Source organism: Balaenoptera borealis (assembly GCF_965194805.1).
Source record: "Balaenoptera borealis genome assembly, chromosome: 1".
In the NCBI taxonomy this organism is placed as follows: Eukaryota; Metazoa; Chordata; class Mammalia; order Artiodactyla; family Balaenopteridae; genus Balaenoptera; species Balaenoptera borealis.
In genome coordinates, this window is record NC_138860.1 from 146,637,393 (window position 1) to 146,654,013 (window position 16,621).

The window sequence follows — 16,621 nt, forward strand, 5'->3', positions numbered from 1 at the left end:
GGCTTTCAGTTTGAAAGCCTGTTTTACAGTGTCAAGATGGCTTAGAAAAGGGTTATAAATATCTTTCCCTGTCCCACTTAGCTGTGAACACATGAGGGTAGGGACTCGATATTTATCATTTTTCTCCCAGTGCCTGACTTCCAGCTGGTCCTCAGGAGCTCACGGTCCTGGCTGGCTCGGCACTCCAGCTCTGAGTGAGCCATTTCATTTAAGCCACCTGAGCGGCCAGGGCAAGGCACTGGAGTCAGCCTAGGAGCTTGAGGATGCTCAGCTTGGGGAAGAGAAGGCAGTGGGTCACTTCCCATCAAAGGAAGTGTAAGGATCGGGACCCTGAGTTGAGCCAGAGATGGGTCTGGGGAACCAAGAGGCCATCTGAGGACACCACGTGCTGGGGGAGGGGACTGTGAGGTGGGCGAAGGGCATCTGCCTCACGGGTTTTGCAGCTTTATCAGATGCTTTTCCAGAGTCGTACCGGGTAGCTTGCAGCCTAGGCAGGAGCCTGTGGTCTCTGCTCTGCTGTGTCTTGTAGCAGAACTTGCCCCCAAGAATCAAGGCTGTCCTGGCACGTACCAGGCAAAGCCGAGTTCTCTTCTCGCCCGTGAATGGGGCTGATATGAATGGATCTTAACACGGGGACATTACCTGCGGTTGGTTAGGAGGACCAAGAAGAGGCAGCCCAGTAAGGTACAAGGCCACCGCACAGAGGTCAAGGAACCCAGAAGCCATTTCCCACTCTGCCTGATAACCTGAGCCAAGCTTCGATGGACCGCCATCAACAGGGAAATCATATTTGCTAACACGCATTGAGAGCTCACGCGCCAGCCACTATGTTAAGCACTTTACGTAGACCATCTCCAGTCCCCCGAAGATCCTATTTTGAACCCTATACCCATCATTGTCCTCACTAAAAAGATGAGAAAACAAGGACTAAGAAGGATGAAGTAACATGGAGAGGGGAGAGGGTAGAGGGTCGACCCAGGGCGGTCCAGCAGAGACAGGTCTGAAGACCCCAGACTCTTGTAAGACCTCATCTCCTGCCCTTCTCACGTCCCTTCACCTCCAGGCACATGAAACTTATCAAGATTGTTCAACACCCTGAGCTCTTATCCTAGACAGCTGTCCCCTTTTGATGGAGCACACAGTTCCAGTTTCACCCCATCTCGGATGAAACCTGTGTTAGTTCCCCATGTTGCTGCTCTGACAAATTACTACAAACTTAGTGGCTTAAAACGACACAAATTAATTTTCTTAGAGTTCTTGAGTTCTGAATTCCAAAATGGGTCTCAGCGGGCTAAAATCAAGGTGTTGGTAGGGCTGCGTTCCTTCCGGAGGCTCTAGAGAGAGTCTCTTTCTTTGACATTTCCAGCTTCCAGAGGCTGCCGGCATTCTTTGGCTCGTGGCCCCTTCCTCCGTCTTCAAAACCAACAGCGTAGCATCTTCATCTCTCTTTCTTTCATTCTCTCTGGCCTCTGCTTCCATCTTCACATGTCCTTCTGTGATTCTGACTCTCCTGCCTCCCTCTTACGAGGACCCCTGTGATTACATTGGGCCCACCTGGATGATCCAGGATACTCTCCCCATCTCGAAATCTTTAACTTAATGACATCCGCAAAGTCCATTTTGCCATGTAAGGTAACGTATTCACAGGTCCTGGGGATTAGGATGTGGGCATGTTTGGGGGGCTGTTGTTTAGTCTAGCATACCTTCTCTTGTCTTTTCTGACGACAGATTGCCCAACTGTCTTCTAATGCTCCCATAATCCTTTGCATGTTTTTCCTGCTGTGACATTCAGCCTGGTTCTGTCGTAATTGTTCAACTGTCTGTCTCCCCAACTAGACTATGGGTGCCTTAATGGCAGAATCCATGGCTTAACCCTCTGGTTGTTCATTATCAGTGCCTGGTACAGTGGCTGACACACAATAGCTACTTGATAAGCATTGGCTAAAGAATGAGTGATGAATTAGCCTGTGACCCCAGGCAAGACACTTCCTCTTGAGCCTAGTTTCCTCATCTGTGAATTGATCTTGGAGACCCTCAGCTCCATGACCTTCTCCCACAGAGATTCTGAGGCACAGCCGACTTTGGACTTCGTAGTAACTGAGCTGGACCTGCCTTCTCAGATGGAACTGTCTCCATGCAATGCCCATGTAGGTGGCCTCTTTTTGGGGATCATGACATGTCCTTAAGTTCCCAGCGGGTACGGTGCATTGCTCCAGAATGTTGGCTCAGCCACTGCAGAGCCTTGGGCAACAGGCCATGACAGCCAAACACTTTTACCCGGGTCTGTTGAGAGTAAGTCCTGTCACAGCAAAAAGACATGTCTAGACAAAAATCACATGCCAAACAGGAGAGGGTTTGGTCCCCTCCCTCACTGCTTACTAGCTGAACGCTTTCCAGAGGAGGAAGGCAATGGCAGCCAACACAGACAAAAAACCTACACGGTGTCGTGAACTCAACACAGAGACACGGACACGCAGGGGCAGAAGGGCAGGCACACTGATGTACATCTTCACGCATGTGGACGGAGGTGCACAGGACAGAGGCACGTACCCAGTCGTACCCAGACACAGACATCCATCCTCTTTCCGTCACCAGCACTCAGAATCACAGATACACAGACAGGCCAAGGCAAACACAGGCTCATGCTCACCCTCTCAGTCTCCTCTCTCACAAACACACACACACACACACACACACACACACACACACACAGAGCCACCCCTCCCAAGATGTGAACTCTACAGCTGGGCTCACCATTCCCACCCCTGGCGTAACCCAGGGACCCGGACGAAGGGACAGACATCGGTTCATTTCCTATCTGGTGACAACTTGACTATCTGGCCACCTCCTCCCTGACCCTCCAACAGATGGCAAATTATGGGGCCCTGGGAGGGGTCAGGGCAGGGCCAGGCCGCCATTGCTGTGGGTGCAGCAGAGGAAGCAGCTGCTCGTGAATTTCATAAACATGCAGCAGAGTCTTTCCTGGTTTTCCTCTTGCAGGGTGTGTGGCTCAGCCAGCAGTCACTCTTTTGTGTGCTGCTATCTTCCTCCAGGATGTAGGGATGGGCAAGGATATTCTTTGTCTCTGCTGCAGTTAGGTGACCCTGGGAGAAGGGACAAGTGAGAATGTGAATGGAAGAAGGGTTCAGTGATGACAGCCCCCCAAGGGGAAAATGGGGCACAGAGAAAGGATGGGACACACCCAAGGACACATGGTGGCGGAGTAGGAACCAGATCTCGGCTCTCTTGATCCTATCTCAAAGGATTAAACTAGTAAACTCCAAACACATGTAGTCTATGCCCTGAATTTGTGATATCTCCTTCTGTAACAGGAGATTCCCATCTGTTTCCACTGGATTCATTCCACTACTGCCTGGGCACAGGGGAATGGATGAAATGACCTCCCGAATCACTTCTGGCCCTGCAAAAGCCTAGCTCTTTGCCCAGAAGCCCTGGGGCTGACCTTGTCATCCTGGGCCTCTACTCTCAGGTGGGCAGGGGTGCCAGGAACCCCTGGGTGTGGGAGAGAGAAGGAAGCAGAGGCAGGGGTAAACTTTGCCCCCCAGTAGATAATGACAATTTGCACAGTTCTTCTAAAATCTCCTTTCTCATTCCCCTGCTGAGATGAATGGGGTAGATGATGAGGCAGAAACTCAGAAGGGGGAGTTGTATTCCTGCCACTTAGGCATATTGGGCAAGTCACTTCCTCTCAGCTGCCTTTTCCCACCCCATGATGTGGGGATGATACGTCTTAACATCACCTGATCTTTGGATTGAGGATTCAATGAATTAAAGGTGCGTCATACTTGACACATGCAACACATTGATCGGATGTGTATTGCATGTTAAGTATGGTGCCTTGTTTTAAATATTCACAGTTGAAAAGAATTGGTCCTTAAAGAGCTTAGAGTGCAGTAGTTTCCCAGCCATGATCCATAATAAGAAATACATTATAACCCAATAGAGGTACCCACACATAACTAAAATATTTCACAAAATAAGACTTAACGCTTACTGTATGTGATACATTCTAACATTTTAAACTTAACCCTTAAGAATGCTGGTAGTAACCGCCCAGTAAATTGATTTTAAACTTACTAATGACTTGTGACATGCAGTTTGAGAAACACTGGTCTACTGGGGACAGGCACGTAAACACACAAGTGCAGTAGAAGGGCACAGCCGTTAGGATGGGATCCTGTCCTGGGGACAGTGGGGGCTTGAGAGAGGGGAGAGCTCATTCTTCGTGAGGGTGCTGGAAGGCTAGAAGAATTCCTGGAGGAGGAGAATCTCGAGCAATGAATGGATATTTTCTGAGATACAAAAGATAAGGAAGGGCATTTCATGCAGAAGGAATAACACAAAGACATGGAGATGGATGGGAATATGGTATATCTTGTGACCCTAAAAAGGTCAGAATAATGGAACTTGTGGAATATTTGGGGGAAGTCAATAATAGTAGCTCTCTTTACCCTTTCAGCTTCAAAAGGTAGGATTTCTAGAAGTAGGCCCCTGCCTTCCTCCAGCCCCTGTCATTCTTGGGTACCATGTTCCTGAACTCTAGCTGATACTGGATCTAGCATCTTAGTGACCGCCATCAGCCCTCTGGGTCCTCCTTACCAGAAACCCTCCTTTGTATTAGCCAAGAAGTGCCTTCCTGTGATACTCCTTACAGGGCTCAGACACCTATTCTCCCCCAGAATTGCCCACGACTTTCCTCTGCTGCTCCAAACCCTCCTTCTTTTTACGGGACCAGCTCCCTTCGTGACCCTCAGTAGCAGTGATGGTCATGAACGATGGTAACTGAGGGAGGATTTGAAGAGCTCTTTATAGGTATGAAGCGTTTTCATGTGAATTCTTCCATTTAAGCCTTACAGAAACTGTGAGAAGGTAGATTTTTAAATAATGATAGCACACAAATGGAGGGCAGACCCATCCTCTGAAATCATAAACCTCTTCATTTTGCATAAATGCAAGTCTAGACTAGAGTGCGACTTGGCCTGGGTCATGCAGCAGTAGCAATTTGGGAACTAGATCCTGCTGCCTGACTCCTTGTATGACACTCTTTCTACCTCATCAAGTTCCCTTTCAGGTATACCAGGAAATTACTCAGTACGGACACTGACAAGTTCCCGTGCCAGAAAGTCACTGAAAGGCCTCTACTGAGGTCAAAAAAATAATTATTGCAATCAAGTAACTCCCAGTTAGTCAAAAGACAGGGCTGCCAAAGATGACTTTTCTTTAGACGACACTTATTATACTTAGGGCATGAGAGTGAGCTGAGACCCAAGGCAAAGAAAATTATTCCTTAATCAATGAGATTGTTTATTACGGTAGAGCAGGATGCCCAAAGGATATCCCAAGACCAGGGCATCAGGGTGTATGCAACAAGGGCAGCCCATGGTTTCTATCCTCACAAGGGGGGGTGGACTAGATTTATTGAGGCTACGCTTGCTGGGCTCTGAGCACAGTTCATTCACTTGAGTATCTCATTGTCTAAAGGGGAAGCATGACATAGCATTTATAGCATTATGTCTGCACTCGAGCCTATAGGCCTCATGCTAAGACGGAATTTCATTAAAAGTTCAGTGTGGGTGCCAAAGAGAGCAGATTCGAGCAGCTTAAGGAAGGGTTCATGGAGCCCAGTGTATAGATAAGGAAGCTGCTCTCAGAGAGATTACAAGATGTCTAAGACACACAGCCAGTGAGTGGCAGGTCTACGGCTTGAGCTTGTCTGTTCATCTCCATGGACTGTCCACTAATGGCTCTCCTCACTTGAGTCTGCATAACAAACACCACTAGTGTTTGTTCAATGCAGATTCTAGGCCACACTTCTAGTAGGTCTGGGTGGGCCCAGGAACCCGCTTTTTCAAGAAGCACCCTGCTGATTCGGAACTAGACGATCTGAGGATTACACTTTGAGAAACACTGGAATAGACAACCCTGTTTTCTTCTGATTCTGATTTCTTACTAACTCTTCCACTCTTATGTTTATTTGCTCTGTGTTGGCATCTAAGCTCAACGAGGGCTTATAAAAATTTCGATATATAAGGATGTGGTGCCTGTCTTTCAAGGACTTCTCTTACACACTCTCAGGATTTGAAACACTCGGACTCCAGAAATATTTAAAGGACAATTTTGTTGTCATAATCTGCCCTTAACAAAATGACACTCAGGGCTTGCTGACTCAGCAATTTGCAGCAATGGGAGTGGAAACCTGGCTGCAGACGAGACTTTTTGTTTCTGGCCAGTGGTTCTTGGTGAGCTCCAGGCAGGCAGCACCTCGGCCAGGCTGGGCTGTGTGCTCTGGGCACTGGCATCTCCAGAGCTGGTGAATGCCGGCAACGAGACATTGGAAGCATCTTCCTTTTTGATTGTGCTGACTCATTCCCCAAAATAGCCCCAGAAATTATTGGACTTTGAGAGCATATCCTATCCGTCCTGTGGAAAACTCCCATCTCATATGGTCTTCATGTCTGGCTTGAATCTATACAGGCTTTCACCTCTTTGTCCATATTCTCAATCATTTCGATTTTCCCCTCTCTAATTTTCCTTGTTTCTAGTTCCTTCTCTTGTTTCTTTTCTTTCCACCCAAGGGGCAGGGGAAGAGACGTGACTTGATGTGGGTAGGCACTGAACATACAAGCCAGTGATCATGGCTCTGTTTATTAACAAGCCCCACTTGCTCATTTTGTGACATCATATAATCCCTTGAGTAAACCTCTGAGGTAGGTATTATATCCCTCATTTAGGTATTTTGCTGAAAATGGCAAAACTTGGATTTAAAGACAAGTCTGTCCTACTACCAAGAGCAAAGCCTGTCATCAGTGCTACATGTGTAGGATGGGGAGTGGGAGATGGTGACCCAATGGCACCGTAACAAGAGTCTCCATTTAGAAGGAGACTCCTGTGCATTTCTCATCTCATCACCGCCAACAGGATTCCTCCAGGCAGGAGTTGCCTTGTTTGTGTGTAGGCTTGCTCTTGGTGGAAGGGCTTCATTGTCTTGAGTGCTTGTCTGAATCAGATTACTACACCCTCAGATCACAGAAAAGCTTGCCTTTCTGACTCAGGAGAAGGTCAGAACCACTTTCCCAAGCAAATATCAGAATATCAGAATATTAGAAGGCAGAGGAAAGCAGAGCTGTAATTTTTTCCCTAGCATAGTTACCCAAACTTTAAGAGTTTCGTTGAGAACAAGTGAGAGATTTCTCGAGTTGAAAACAAAACTAGAAATAAAAGCATTATGTCCCCCTGCACACATACGTGCCGCCTCCATCAACGGCAGTTGTGTCCTCAACGTTTCAAAAACCCATCTCTTCTTTGACTTCACTGCATGGTGATCTTACAGGACTCATCCTCTCCTAGATTCTGCAACAGTGTCCTGACCGGGACCCCTGCCTTCAGGCCCTCTGCTCCCTTTCTGACACCTTCTCCTTCTTAGATAATCATGATCTTAATGCAAGTCTTCCCAACGTGCCGCTTCCCTGTTTCAGCCTTGACAGTGGCTCCTCGGGCTGTGCCATACCCCTTCTCAATATCTGGCTCCCCCGCCAGCCTCACTGACTGCTCAGCCCTCCCTATACTGAGCTTCCTGCGGCTCCTGAACGAGCTGGGCTCCCTCACTCCTGTGCCTTTGCACGCGCTACTCCCTTTGCCTAGAATAACATTCCTGGCATTCACCACCTGGCTTACTCCTACTTATCCTTCAAAGCTAAGCTCAAATATACCTCCTTTGGGGGAAGCCTTCTAAGGCCCTCTCCCCTCCCCTTCAGCCTGGGTTAGATGCCACATTCTCTGTGTTGCTTTAACACCCCGGCTTCCCTCTGTCATAATCCTCAGGACGCTATTGTACCGCTCTATTTACCCGGATCTCTCCCTCGTTGCCCTGTGAGCTCTTGGAGGGCAAAGAACTCTCTCTTCTGTATATTTATCATCTCAGGGCTTTGGCACAGACCAGATGTTCAATAAGTGTTTACTGATTGCACTTTTCAAAAAAGCAATTTGTGAAGGCAGAGGAGAAGAGAAATGGAATTGAAAGCATATGCTCAGGGTAGGAGAACTTAAAACTCTCCGTGGTGCTTCGCACATAGATTACGTGTTTGCCAAGACTGTCGTCTGATGGGCTCTTTCACACCGCAGTGGGGCTGTGGGCTGGGAGTGGGTTTGTCCCTCAGACCTGGGGTAGCCACCTAATTCGTGTAGACCCTTCCCAGCCTGGGCCTCTGGGTTTTCTTTCCAGGTGGAAATCATCTTCTGCAGGAAATAGAACTGGCCTTTCCTAGTCCTTTTTGTATTCTGCTGTTCAAGCATGAAGACGGAGCCCTGTTTGAGTCTTGACAGGATCGTGTTTCATGATCCCCCAAAAAGTGTTTGTGTAACCTCAGGCCACGCTGAAGGCAAAATACAGCTTAAGGGGGGATCCTGCTGGACCCGACTCCCACTTTTTATCTTGCCGCTGGGGTGTGTGCATGTGGCGTGGGAGGGTGTGGTCCCCCTGACATCCGTAGGCGTTCTCCGTGCTGATAAGATCCAAGGCCAGAGTGCTTGCTTCCAGTGGAAAGAAGTGGAGGAATTCAACAGAAAACATTTTATAAGCTCCTGGTGTGTGCAAGGCTCAAAGCAAAGGGCTATGGGTGATGTGGGATGATTAGGGATGGGCTCCATCCTCAGGAAGCCTCTCATTAGGAAGAAAGACTGATGGGCAAAGTTTTGGAGACACGAGAGGACGTGGCTTACTCTAGGCCCAGACACGACCTTGGTACCCACACAAGGAACGCCTTTTATTGAACTATGTGCCAGATACAGGTTCAGTTCTTATCGAGTACATTCTTGCCTTTAACCTTCATTTAATTCCTATCTTGCAGTTCGGAAACGGAAACTCTTAACATGTTGTGGATATGAGCTCAGGAAATTAAATTGGGAAGTCAGCCAGTAGATGGAGGTGGTGTCGGGATCTTGAAGGGAGGGATGTTTGTGTGAGAGTGTCCCCTGCTGTCTTTGCCCTCAGCAGATGGCACCCAGGCTGGGAGAAAGATCTCTAAGATATGAGATCCGTAAGAGCCCTTATTTGGTGGGGCTCGCTGCTAGGCTGGAGAAAGTGGAGTTCAGAGCCAGCGATGGAGAGATTGACCGAAATCTCTTCCTCTGGGACAAAGTGAAGGAGGAAGGGGAAGGTAATTTCCAGGTAGAGATGAGGACATGGGCTCTCCACCTGTCAGAGAAGAGTTGGAAAGTTTAATGATCTCCTATAACTTTAATCATGTTTGTTCAGATTTCCTTATACTGGGGGCACCTGAAACCCCCCCTTCCCCGCCTGTTTGTAAAGGGTTCCCGTGCAGGGGAGCCTACGGCCTCCTGGCAGGGTTGGGTACAAACCTTTTCTCTCCTGGTTCTCAAGCTGGCCCTGGCTACGAGACAAACCTTCCTGTGCCACGGTTCTCAAGCTGGCCCTGGCTACGAGACAAACCTTTCTGTGCCACGGTTCTCACTGTTCACACCTCCTTAGAAAAGAAAGAGGCAAAAGGCTTAATTTTTTCCTTTGCAAAATGGTACATTCAATAGCACTCAGGCTGCAAATGTCTTAAAATGTTCCATTTCTTGGCTAATATTTCACTTTCTTGCTGTAGGATAGAAATCGCCTTCTTTGTGTATATATATATATATATTTTTTTTTACCAAAAACTAGTAATGAAATGTTTAAGTAATATATATATAATGGGTACAAAAATTCAAAACATACAATACAAAGGATTTTATGGTGGCCAATAAATAAGCCTCTGCTTCCCATTTGCCTTCAAGTCACCCCATTCTCCTGGGGTGACCAGCATCACCTGTGTCTTGCTGTGATTTTGATTGCACTTTGCTGATGGCTGTATCACTACAGAGAGAACACTGTGGAAATTGGTTCAGCAGAGGATCCAAGTCACTTCTGTGGCCAGGTCCTGGCTGCAGAGCCTTGGTATTGGTGCAGTCTTATTAAGAACTTCATTTTCTTGCCTATAATGTGCCCTGAGTGAAGTCACAGGGCCGTCATTATTAGCGAGCACATGACCATCTGCAGGACAAAGACTCTTCCATCCAGAAAGCCGTTAGCCATAGGAACTTTGATGTGTTTTAGCCGCTAAAACACTAGTGGCTAAACTCAGCCATGTGTTTCCTATTAAATTACATGACTGACAGCTGCCTCTTATGGCTACTTAGTACAAACTCCTGTTGCTTAATGGCTCAAATGGATATCTGTGTATTTATTTTGCCACTTAATACAAAGCATAAATTTTTCTTACTCTGGTAACTTAGCAAGTTCTTGAATCTTTCATCATAAGCTAACTGAGACCGGAACTCTGCCCAAGCCATCCTTATACCCTTGTGGGTAAGCGTTCAAGTAAACGTTTCTCAGCGATTCTAAGAACGACTCCGTGAGGGCACATGCTCAGGAGGAGGAAGGAGGTTGGGAATAAGCGATAGGAGAGTTTTTGTTGACCTTTCCACCGGGTTAGTTGCTGACTCCTTCAGCCAAGAGACCCTGGCTTCTTGACCCCCATCAAATTGTTGACATCACTGGGTTTTCAGGAAAAAGTGATCACGACTGCTTCCTTGCTCCAGCTCCTGCTGATAGGAATTCATACTGGCTGATCTCTTTTGGTTACACCCTAGATTCCTTTGTGAGGAAAGAGAAAGTATCACGGACTAATGACGGTGACTAATTATGACTTGCTTCCTTTGTTTGAGAACTTATCCTTCACTGCTACTCATTTACCTTGAGAAACAAGGAAGTGGGGCTTGCAGATAGGGAGCACTGAACTGAGAGCCCAGGGAAGTGAGGTCTGCCCCTACCATGGCCGTGCAACCTCGGGCGTGTCACTGCCTTTCTCTGGGCCTCAGTTTCCCTCTCTGTACAAGAAGAATTGGACTCTGTGGTCTCCTTGGTCCTTCCCTATTTAAAGATCTACAGTTTGGGGGCCCCTTTCTCTAAAATCCATGCTCCTATGGCCTTCCCTTTGCCTTTGCCTCTCCCCAAGGCTCGGATGTCAGTGACTGATTGGGATCTCTGATTTTGTGCTTCTAGGTTTTCTTCGTGTCTGACCTCTTCAAGACCAAGACGACACTCTCCCTGCCTCCTTCTGCTATCAGGAAGGACATCCTTTCACCTGTGGACATTATCGACAGGAACAATCACCACAACATGGTGTAGGTGCCACCCACCTCCTGAGCTGTATTTGGAAAATGACTGCTGACAGCAAGTGTTTGCTGCTCTCCTATCTCATCAGACAGTAGAATGTAGGGAAAAACTTTTTGCCCGACTGATTTTTAAAAAGGAAAAAAAAAGTCTTACCTTGTGGCCTTCCAAAATAGGTAGTGTTCACCTATATGGAAACAACAGCAAACTAACAGCAAGTGCGGGAATCCTGGATGTGCAGTTGGTTTAAGTGTTCATGTTCTAGTGAACACAGGCTTGTTCTGGAACAAACACTAAGATGATTTGAGTAGAGCCTGCCGGTCACCTTTGTGACCTGAGGAATCCCAGGCCTGTTGGAAAAGCTCAAATTCACCTTGTAGCACACGATGCCAGAAATAGCACTGAATCAAGAAAATAGCCATTGGGGGCTCCCCTGTTGTGTCTCTCTCTGTCCACACCACTCGATTCTCCACTGTGACTTTGGTTCAGGAATCTTATTTGTTTGTTTGTTTTTGTTTTTAAATATAAGAAAAGAACAAGTTTGCTCAGTCAAGCGATCAGATCCTGAATCCAAATTCCCAGTTGTGAAGCCTTATCACTCACTTCCTCAGCCCGTAGGCCAGCAACCACAGCCCCTCACTTTAGTGATTAGGTGACTCTTTGTGGATGAGTGAATTTCACAAATAGCACAATTTCAGAAGAGCTCGAGGGCGCAGGCCCTCCTGTGTCTTCTCTTGATGCACCAGCCTGTGATGCTGAAATGTCAATTACAGGATGCTGATGTTGTGTACATCAATCACCAGGGCACTGCCACGCTCAAGTATCACTACTTAGCTGGTTAGCTTCGGTTACTGCTTTCTTCCTGGAAACCCTTGCTGGGTGCCCACCGGGATTGCCTGGAAGCGCCCGGAGACGAGCAAAGATGTGGTCTGCCATCAGCTGATGGAAAGCAGCCTTCCATGCAAGAGATGGAGGAGTGAAGGGGGCAGAATGAAAAGTGAAGCAACCCTTTGGCTACTCAAAGTCTGAATGAGCCAGAGTAGCAGACGGTCTCACATCCCAGAGGCTGCCCTTCCAGATAAAGGAGGGTCTCTGGGGGGTCCGCTCTTGCTAAGCTGTGTAAAGCACTATTGTCTTGGGGTTGATCTCTAGGGCAGTTCTTGGTAGGTTCTGCTGGGCAGAACACGTGGGTTAAATCTCCGTAGAGTTTCCTCATCCTCTCTCCGTAAGTGTCCTTCCAAGCAAGGTCCCACTCGAGGCAGCAGACAGGGACCGCTTCTACTGAACCTTTGAGGAAAGGAGGAAGGAAGAAATGCTTTCAGATCTCGGATGCAAACCTTTCAAAGGGCTAAATGTAACCACATGGGTCAACCACATACACATCCTTACAACAGAAGCCGTCCTTTCATTTCAACTTATAGCAAGCTATGATTTTTATATATAAATATTATATAAATAATGTATAAAACATTAAAAGTTAACTATGTAAAATATTATTTCTGAAACAATTTTAGCTATATCCACTATGACTATAAACTGTGTCTCGACCTGTGTTATTTACATTAGCTGCTTACAAAAGCATGGAGTTCATTTTTTTTTTTAATATCAACTAAAATATTGTAGTTCTGTGCTAGACATTGTTTTTACAATGAAAGAAATAACTGCAACTAGAGAAAACTGTATAAAAACATTAAATTGTCAGTATTTTTGTAAGGTTCCATTTTGTAAAGAGAATAATATTCAAAGACTTTTGTAGAATACAAAGTGAAAACTTGTATCTGCGAAACTATACTTGTATTAAAGGTGCTTTTTAAATAAAAGCTCATAACAACTAAGGAGGGAGTTGGAAGCTTGGAATGATTGAGGGGGTTGGTCTTGGGTGGGTGGGTGGGTGGGAGGAGGGGGACTTGAAGGCTGTGCTCCTCGAGGGGCCTCGCCTCCCCTCAGGGCGTCACCGTGGGATTCTCTCAATGGAAAATAGGGTGGCCATGGTACTGTCGATAGGGGTGCCCCAAGCTCTTTCATCTCTGAGAGCCTGTTTGCAGAGGGAACAGAGAGAGCTCTGGTCCTGCTCTCCTCTCAGGCTCTTCTAAAGAGCTTTTGTATTCGAAAGGGGGGTTTCCTCGGGACAGGGGGAGTTGTGGGTCCCCCAAAAGCAGATAAGGAGCAGACTCTAGATAAGGTGTGCTTCGGGAGGTCACAAAGGGAGTCCTTTACCCAGCCGGCGACATCAAAGGAAGGAGGCTGCACCGCTAAGAATGGCATTTGCCTCCTGCTTTCCTTCCCTGTGTCTCCCCAGCCTGGAAGAAGAGGGGAAGCTGGATGTTCCCATTGTTTAAGCACCTGCGTGCCAGGCGCTGTGGCCTATTTGTCGCTTTTGATCCTTCCAGCAGTTCTTATTTTGAGAAATAAGGACTACTAAGGAATGCAAAGATGATGTTTAAGATCGTAGAGGAGTGAACTGCAGGCCAGAGCTTGGATTCATTTCCTATTTTGCTGCTGTAACAAATTACCACCAACTTGTGGCTTAAAACAGCACAAATGTACTATCTTCTCGTTCTGGAGTCTTTAGGGGCTCTGTTTCCTGGCCTTTTCCAGCTTCTAGTGACCATGTGCTTTCTTTGGTTTGTTTCCTCTCTCTTCAAAGCCAGCAACGTCGGGTCGAGTCCTTCTCATTCTGTCGTCTCTCTGGTTCTCCTCTTCTGCCACCGCTTCTACATTTAGGGCCCTGATGATGGTATTGGATCCACTCAGATAGTCCAGGATAATCTACCTATGTTACAGTCAGCTGATTAGCAACCTTAATTCCATCTGCTACCTTAATTCCTTAATTCCCCTTTTGCCATGTCACATAACATATTCACAGGCTCCAGGGATTAGGACATGGACATCTTTGAGTGGACCATTATTCTGCCTACCTCTGGCCGCCAAAGATTCACATCCATCCCACAGGCAAAGTACATTCACCCTATCCCAACATTCCCCAAAGTCTCAACACATTATAGCATCAATTCAGAATCTCAAATCTCATTATCAAACTACATCATCTAAATAAGGTAAGGATGAGGTTCTGGGTTTAATCCATCCTGAGGCACAATTGCTCTCCATCTATGAATCTGTGAAACTTAAGAAATAAGTTATCTGCTCCCAAAATTCTATGATGGGACAGGCATAGAATAACAGTTACAGACATTCCTAGTCCAAAGAGAAAATGGAAGGAAAGAGGGAACATCATTGGTCTCAAACAATTTTAAAATGCAGCCAGGCAAACACCACTTGATTTCAGGGCCTGGGAATAAACCCATGTGGCTTGTGGCTTCCTTTCTGCCACCAAGGTCAGCCTGCTCTTCGCTGCTACACAAGCCTCACTCAGGTCCCTGTCCTAACTCAGCATTTTTTTCCTGTAAGTGGAGTTGTAACTTTGGACCTCACGATGCAGCGAGGGAGATTCTTAAGGCCAGAGTCCAAAGTTTTTCCTTCAAATCTAGGGGAACAAAGTTCCAGATAGACAAAATAACTTCCTGGCAGGAGGAGGGGGATACACAGCAAGTTAGTGGAGGAGCTGGGGAGACCAAATCAAGTCATTCCATACTGCTTGTCTCCCTGTCTTCCCATTATACCTTTCCGATAACACTTCGGGAATTAAAATAGTCTCAAAGAGAGAGAATGCCATTTCATGGGCACTTAAGGAAAGACGGGGCTGTGCCATAGTATGGTGCAGCTCTGGGATTCAGATCCAAATTATTTCAGTTATTTGTTGATTAATACTAATTAAGTACTCTGTACCAGGCACTGGTAAACACATGAGGTAGGACAGTGGATAAAAGGAGCGGGATCTCGGCTTCAGGGGAATTATGGGCTAGAGAAGAACGCAAAAAATCAAATAATCACACAACTAGGTAATTAAGAAGTAAGAAGGGTGTTATGAAGAAAGAATACAGGAAGCTATGAGAGATGTCATTTGGAGGACCTGTCCTATCTGATGGTGGTTTTCCTGAGCTCTACCAAGGGCCAAAGCCTGTTTACACCACTTATCCACACCAATGACATGAATGAAAAGAGCTCTGCCAGTTGTAGGTCTAGGAGAAGAGACAAGTAAGTAATTACGGTAGCGTGATAGGGGAGGAGGAACACACGGGAAGTGTTGCAGGAGCATAAGTAGAATAAGTTAGACTTTGATGTCCTCCATGTGGACCCTCTCCCTATCTCTGGTAAGCATCCCTTCTAGGACATCCAACCCTGAAAAAACATTCCAGCTTCTGCATGAACCAACCCTTCCAATGACGATAATTTTGCCTTCAACAGCCCTTTGCAGTTTTCTGAAAACTTGAGTGCACACATCACATTTGGATTCTCCTCACCTCCTTAGGAGAAAAGACGAGGCATGAATGGCCCCAGATGTCAGAGATGAATGTAGGCTCAGGGAGGCTTTGGTAGTTTTCTTTTGATACCAAAACAGTTTGTAAATAATAATGAATAAGAAAAAGAGAGACAACCTATTTTTAAAACTTTCTAAGAGAGGATATACAAATGGTAGATAAACATAGAAGTGTGCTCAGCTTTATTAGTCATGGGGAAATGCAAATTAAAATCACAGTGAGATATTAATACATACTGTGACATCCTTGTCTAACTTAACAAAAAAACTGATAGTACAGATGTTGGTGAAGAGGTGAAACAACTGAACTTTCATTCACTGCAAGTGAGGATATAAATTGGTACAGCCATTTTGGAAACTTCGGCAGTACCTACTAAAGCCAATAATATGCATACCCCATCCCCCAGAAATTCCACTCCTAAATATACACCCAACAGAGAGATGTATGTATTCTCACCAAAACTGGAAACAACTCAAATCTCCATCAACAATTGAGTTAAAAAGTGAAAATTAAATATTAAAAAGATCATTAAAAAGTGAAATTAAATATTCACACGAGGAATACCATTTAGCAATGAAAATGAACAAACCCCTGCAATGCACAACAATATGAGTGAATTTCACAGAAAGAATATTGAGTGAATGGAACCAGGCACAACAGAATACATACTGTGTGTTCATTTTTATGAAGTTCAAAACAGGCAAACTCACAGCAAAAGAAACAATTAACAAAATGAAAAGACAACCTACTGAATGGGAAAAAAATATCTGCAAACCTTATATCTGATAAGGAGTTAATATCCCCAAATGTAAAGAACTCATACAACTCAATAGCAAAAATCAAATAACCCAATGTAAAAATGGACAATGGACCTGAACAGACATTTTTCCAAAGAAGTATATGAATGGCCAACAGGTACATGAAAAGATGCTCTACATCACTAATCATTAGGGAAATGCAAATCAAGACCACAATGAGATATCACCTCATGCCTGTTAGAATGACTAATATCAAAAAGACAAGATATAACAATTGCTGGTGCAGCTGTGAAGTAAAGGGAACC

The 16,621-nt window shown here is 46.0% G+C and overlaps 1 protein-coding gene across 1 annotated transcript in view; it reads left to right on the forward strand.

The window, feature by feature from the left end:
- PLPP3 (phospholipid phosphatase 3) overlaps positions 1 to 13,014 on the forward strand; it is an 85,141-nt gene extending 72,127 nt beyond the window's left edge. Inside the window, exon 6 of the mRNA XM_082358953.1 lies at positions 11,069 to 13,014. Within this exon, the coding sequence (XP_082215079.1) occupies positions 11,069 to 11,194 (126 nt within the window). The 3' untranslated portion in view covers positions 11,195 to 13,014. The remainder of the gene's footprint in view (positions 1 to 11,068) is intronic.
- The last annotated feature ends 3,607 nt before the right edge of the window (positions 13,015 to 16,621 follow it).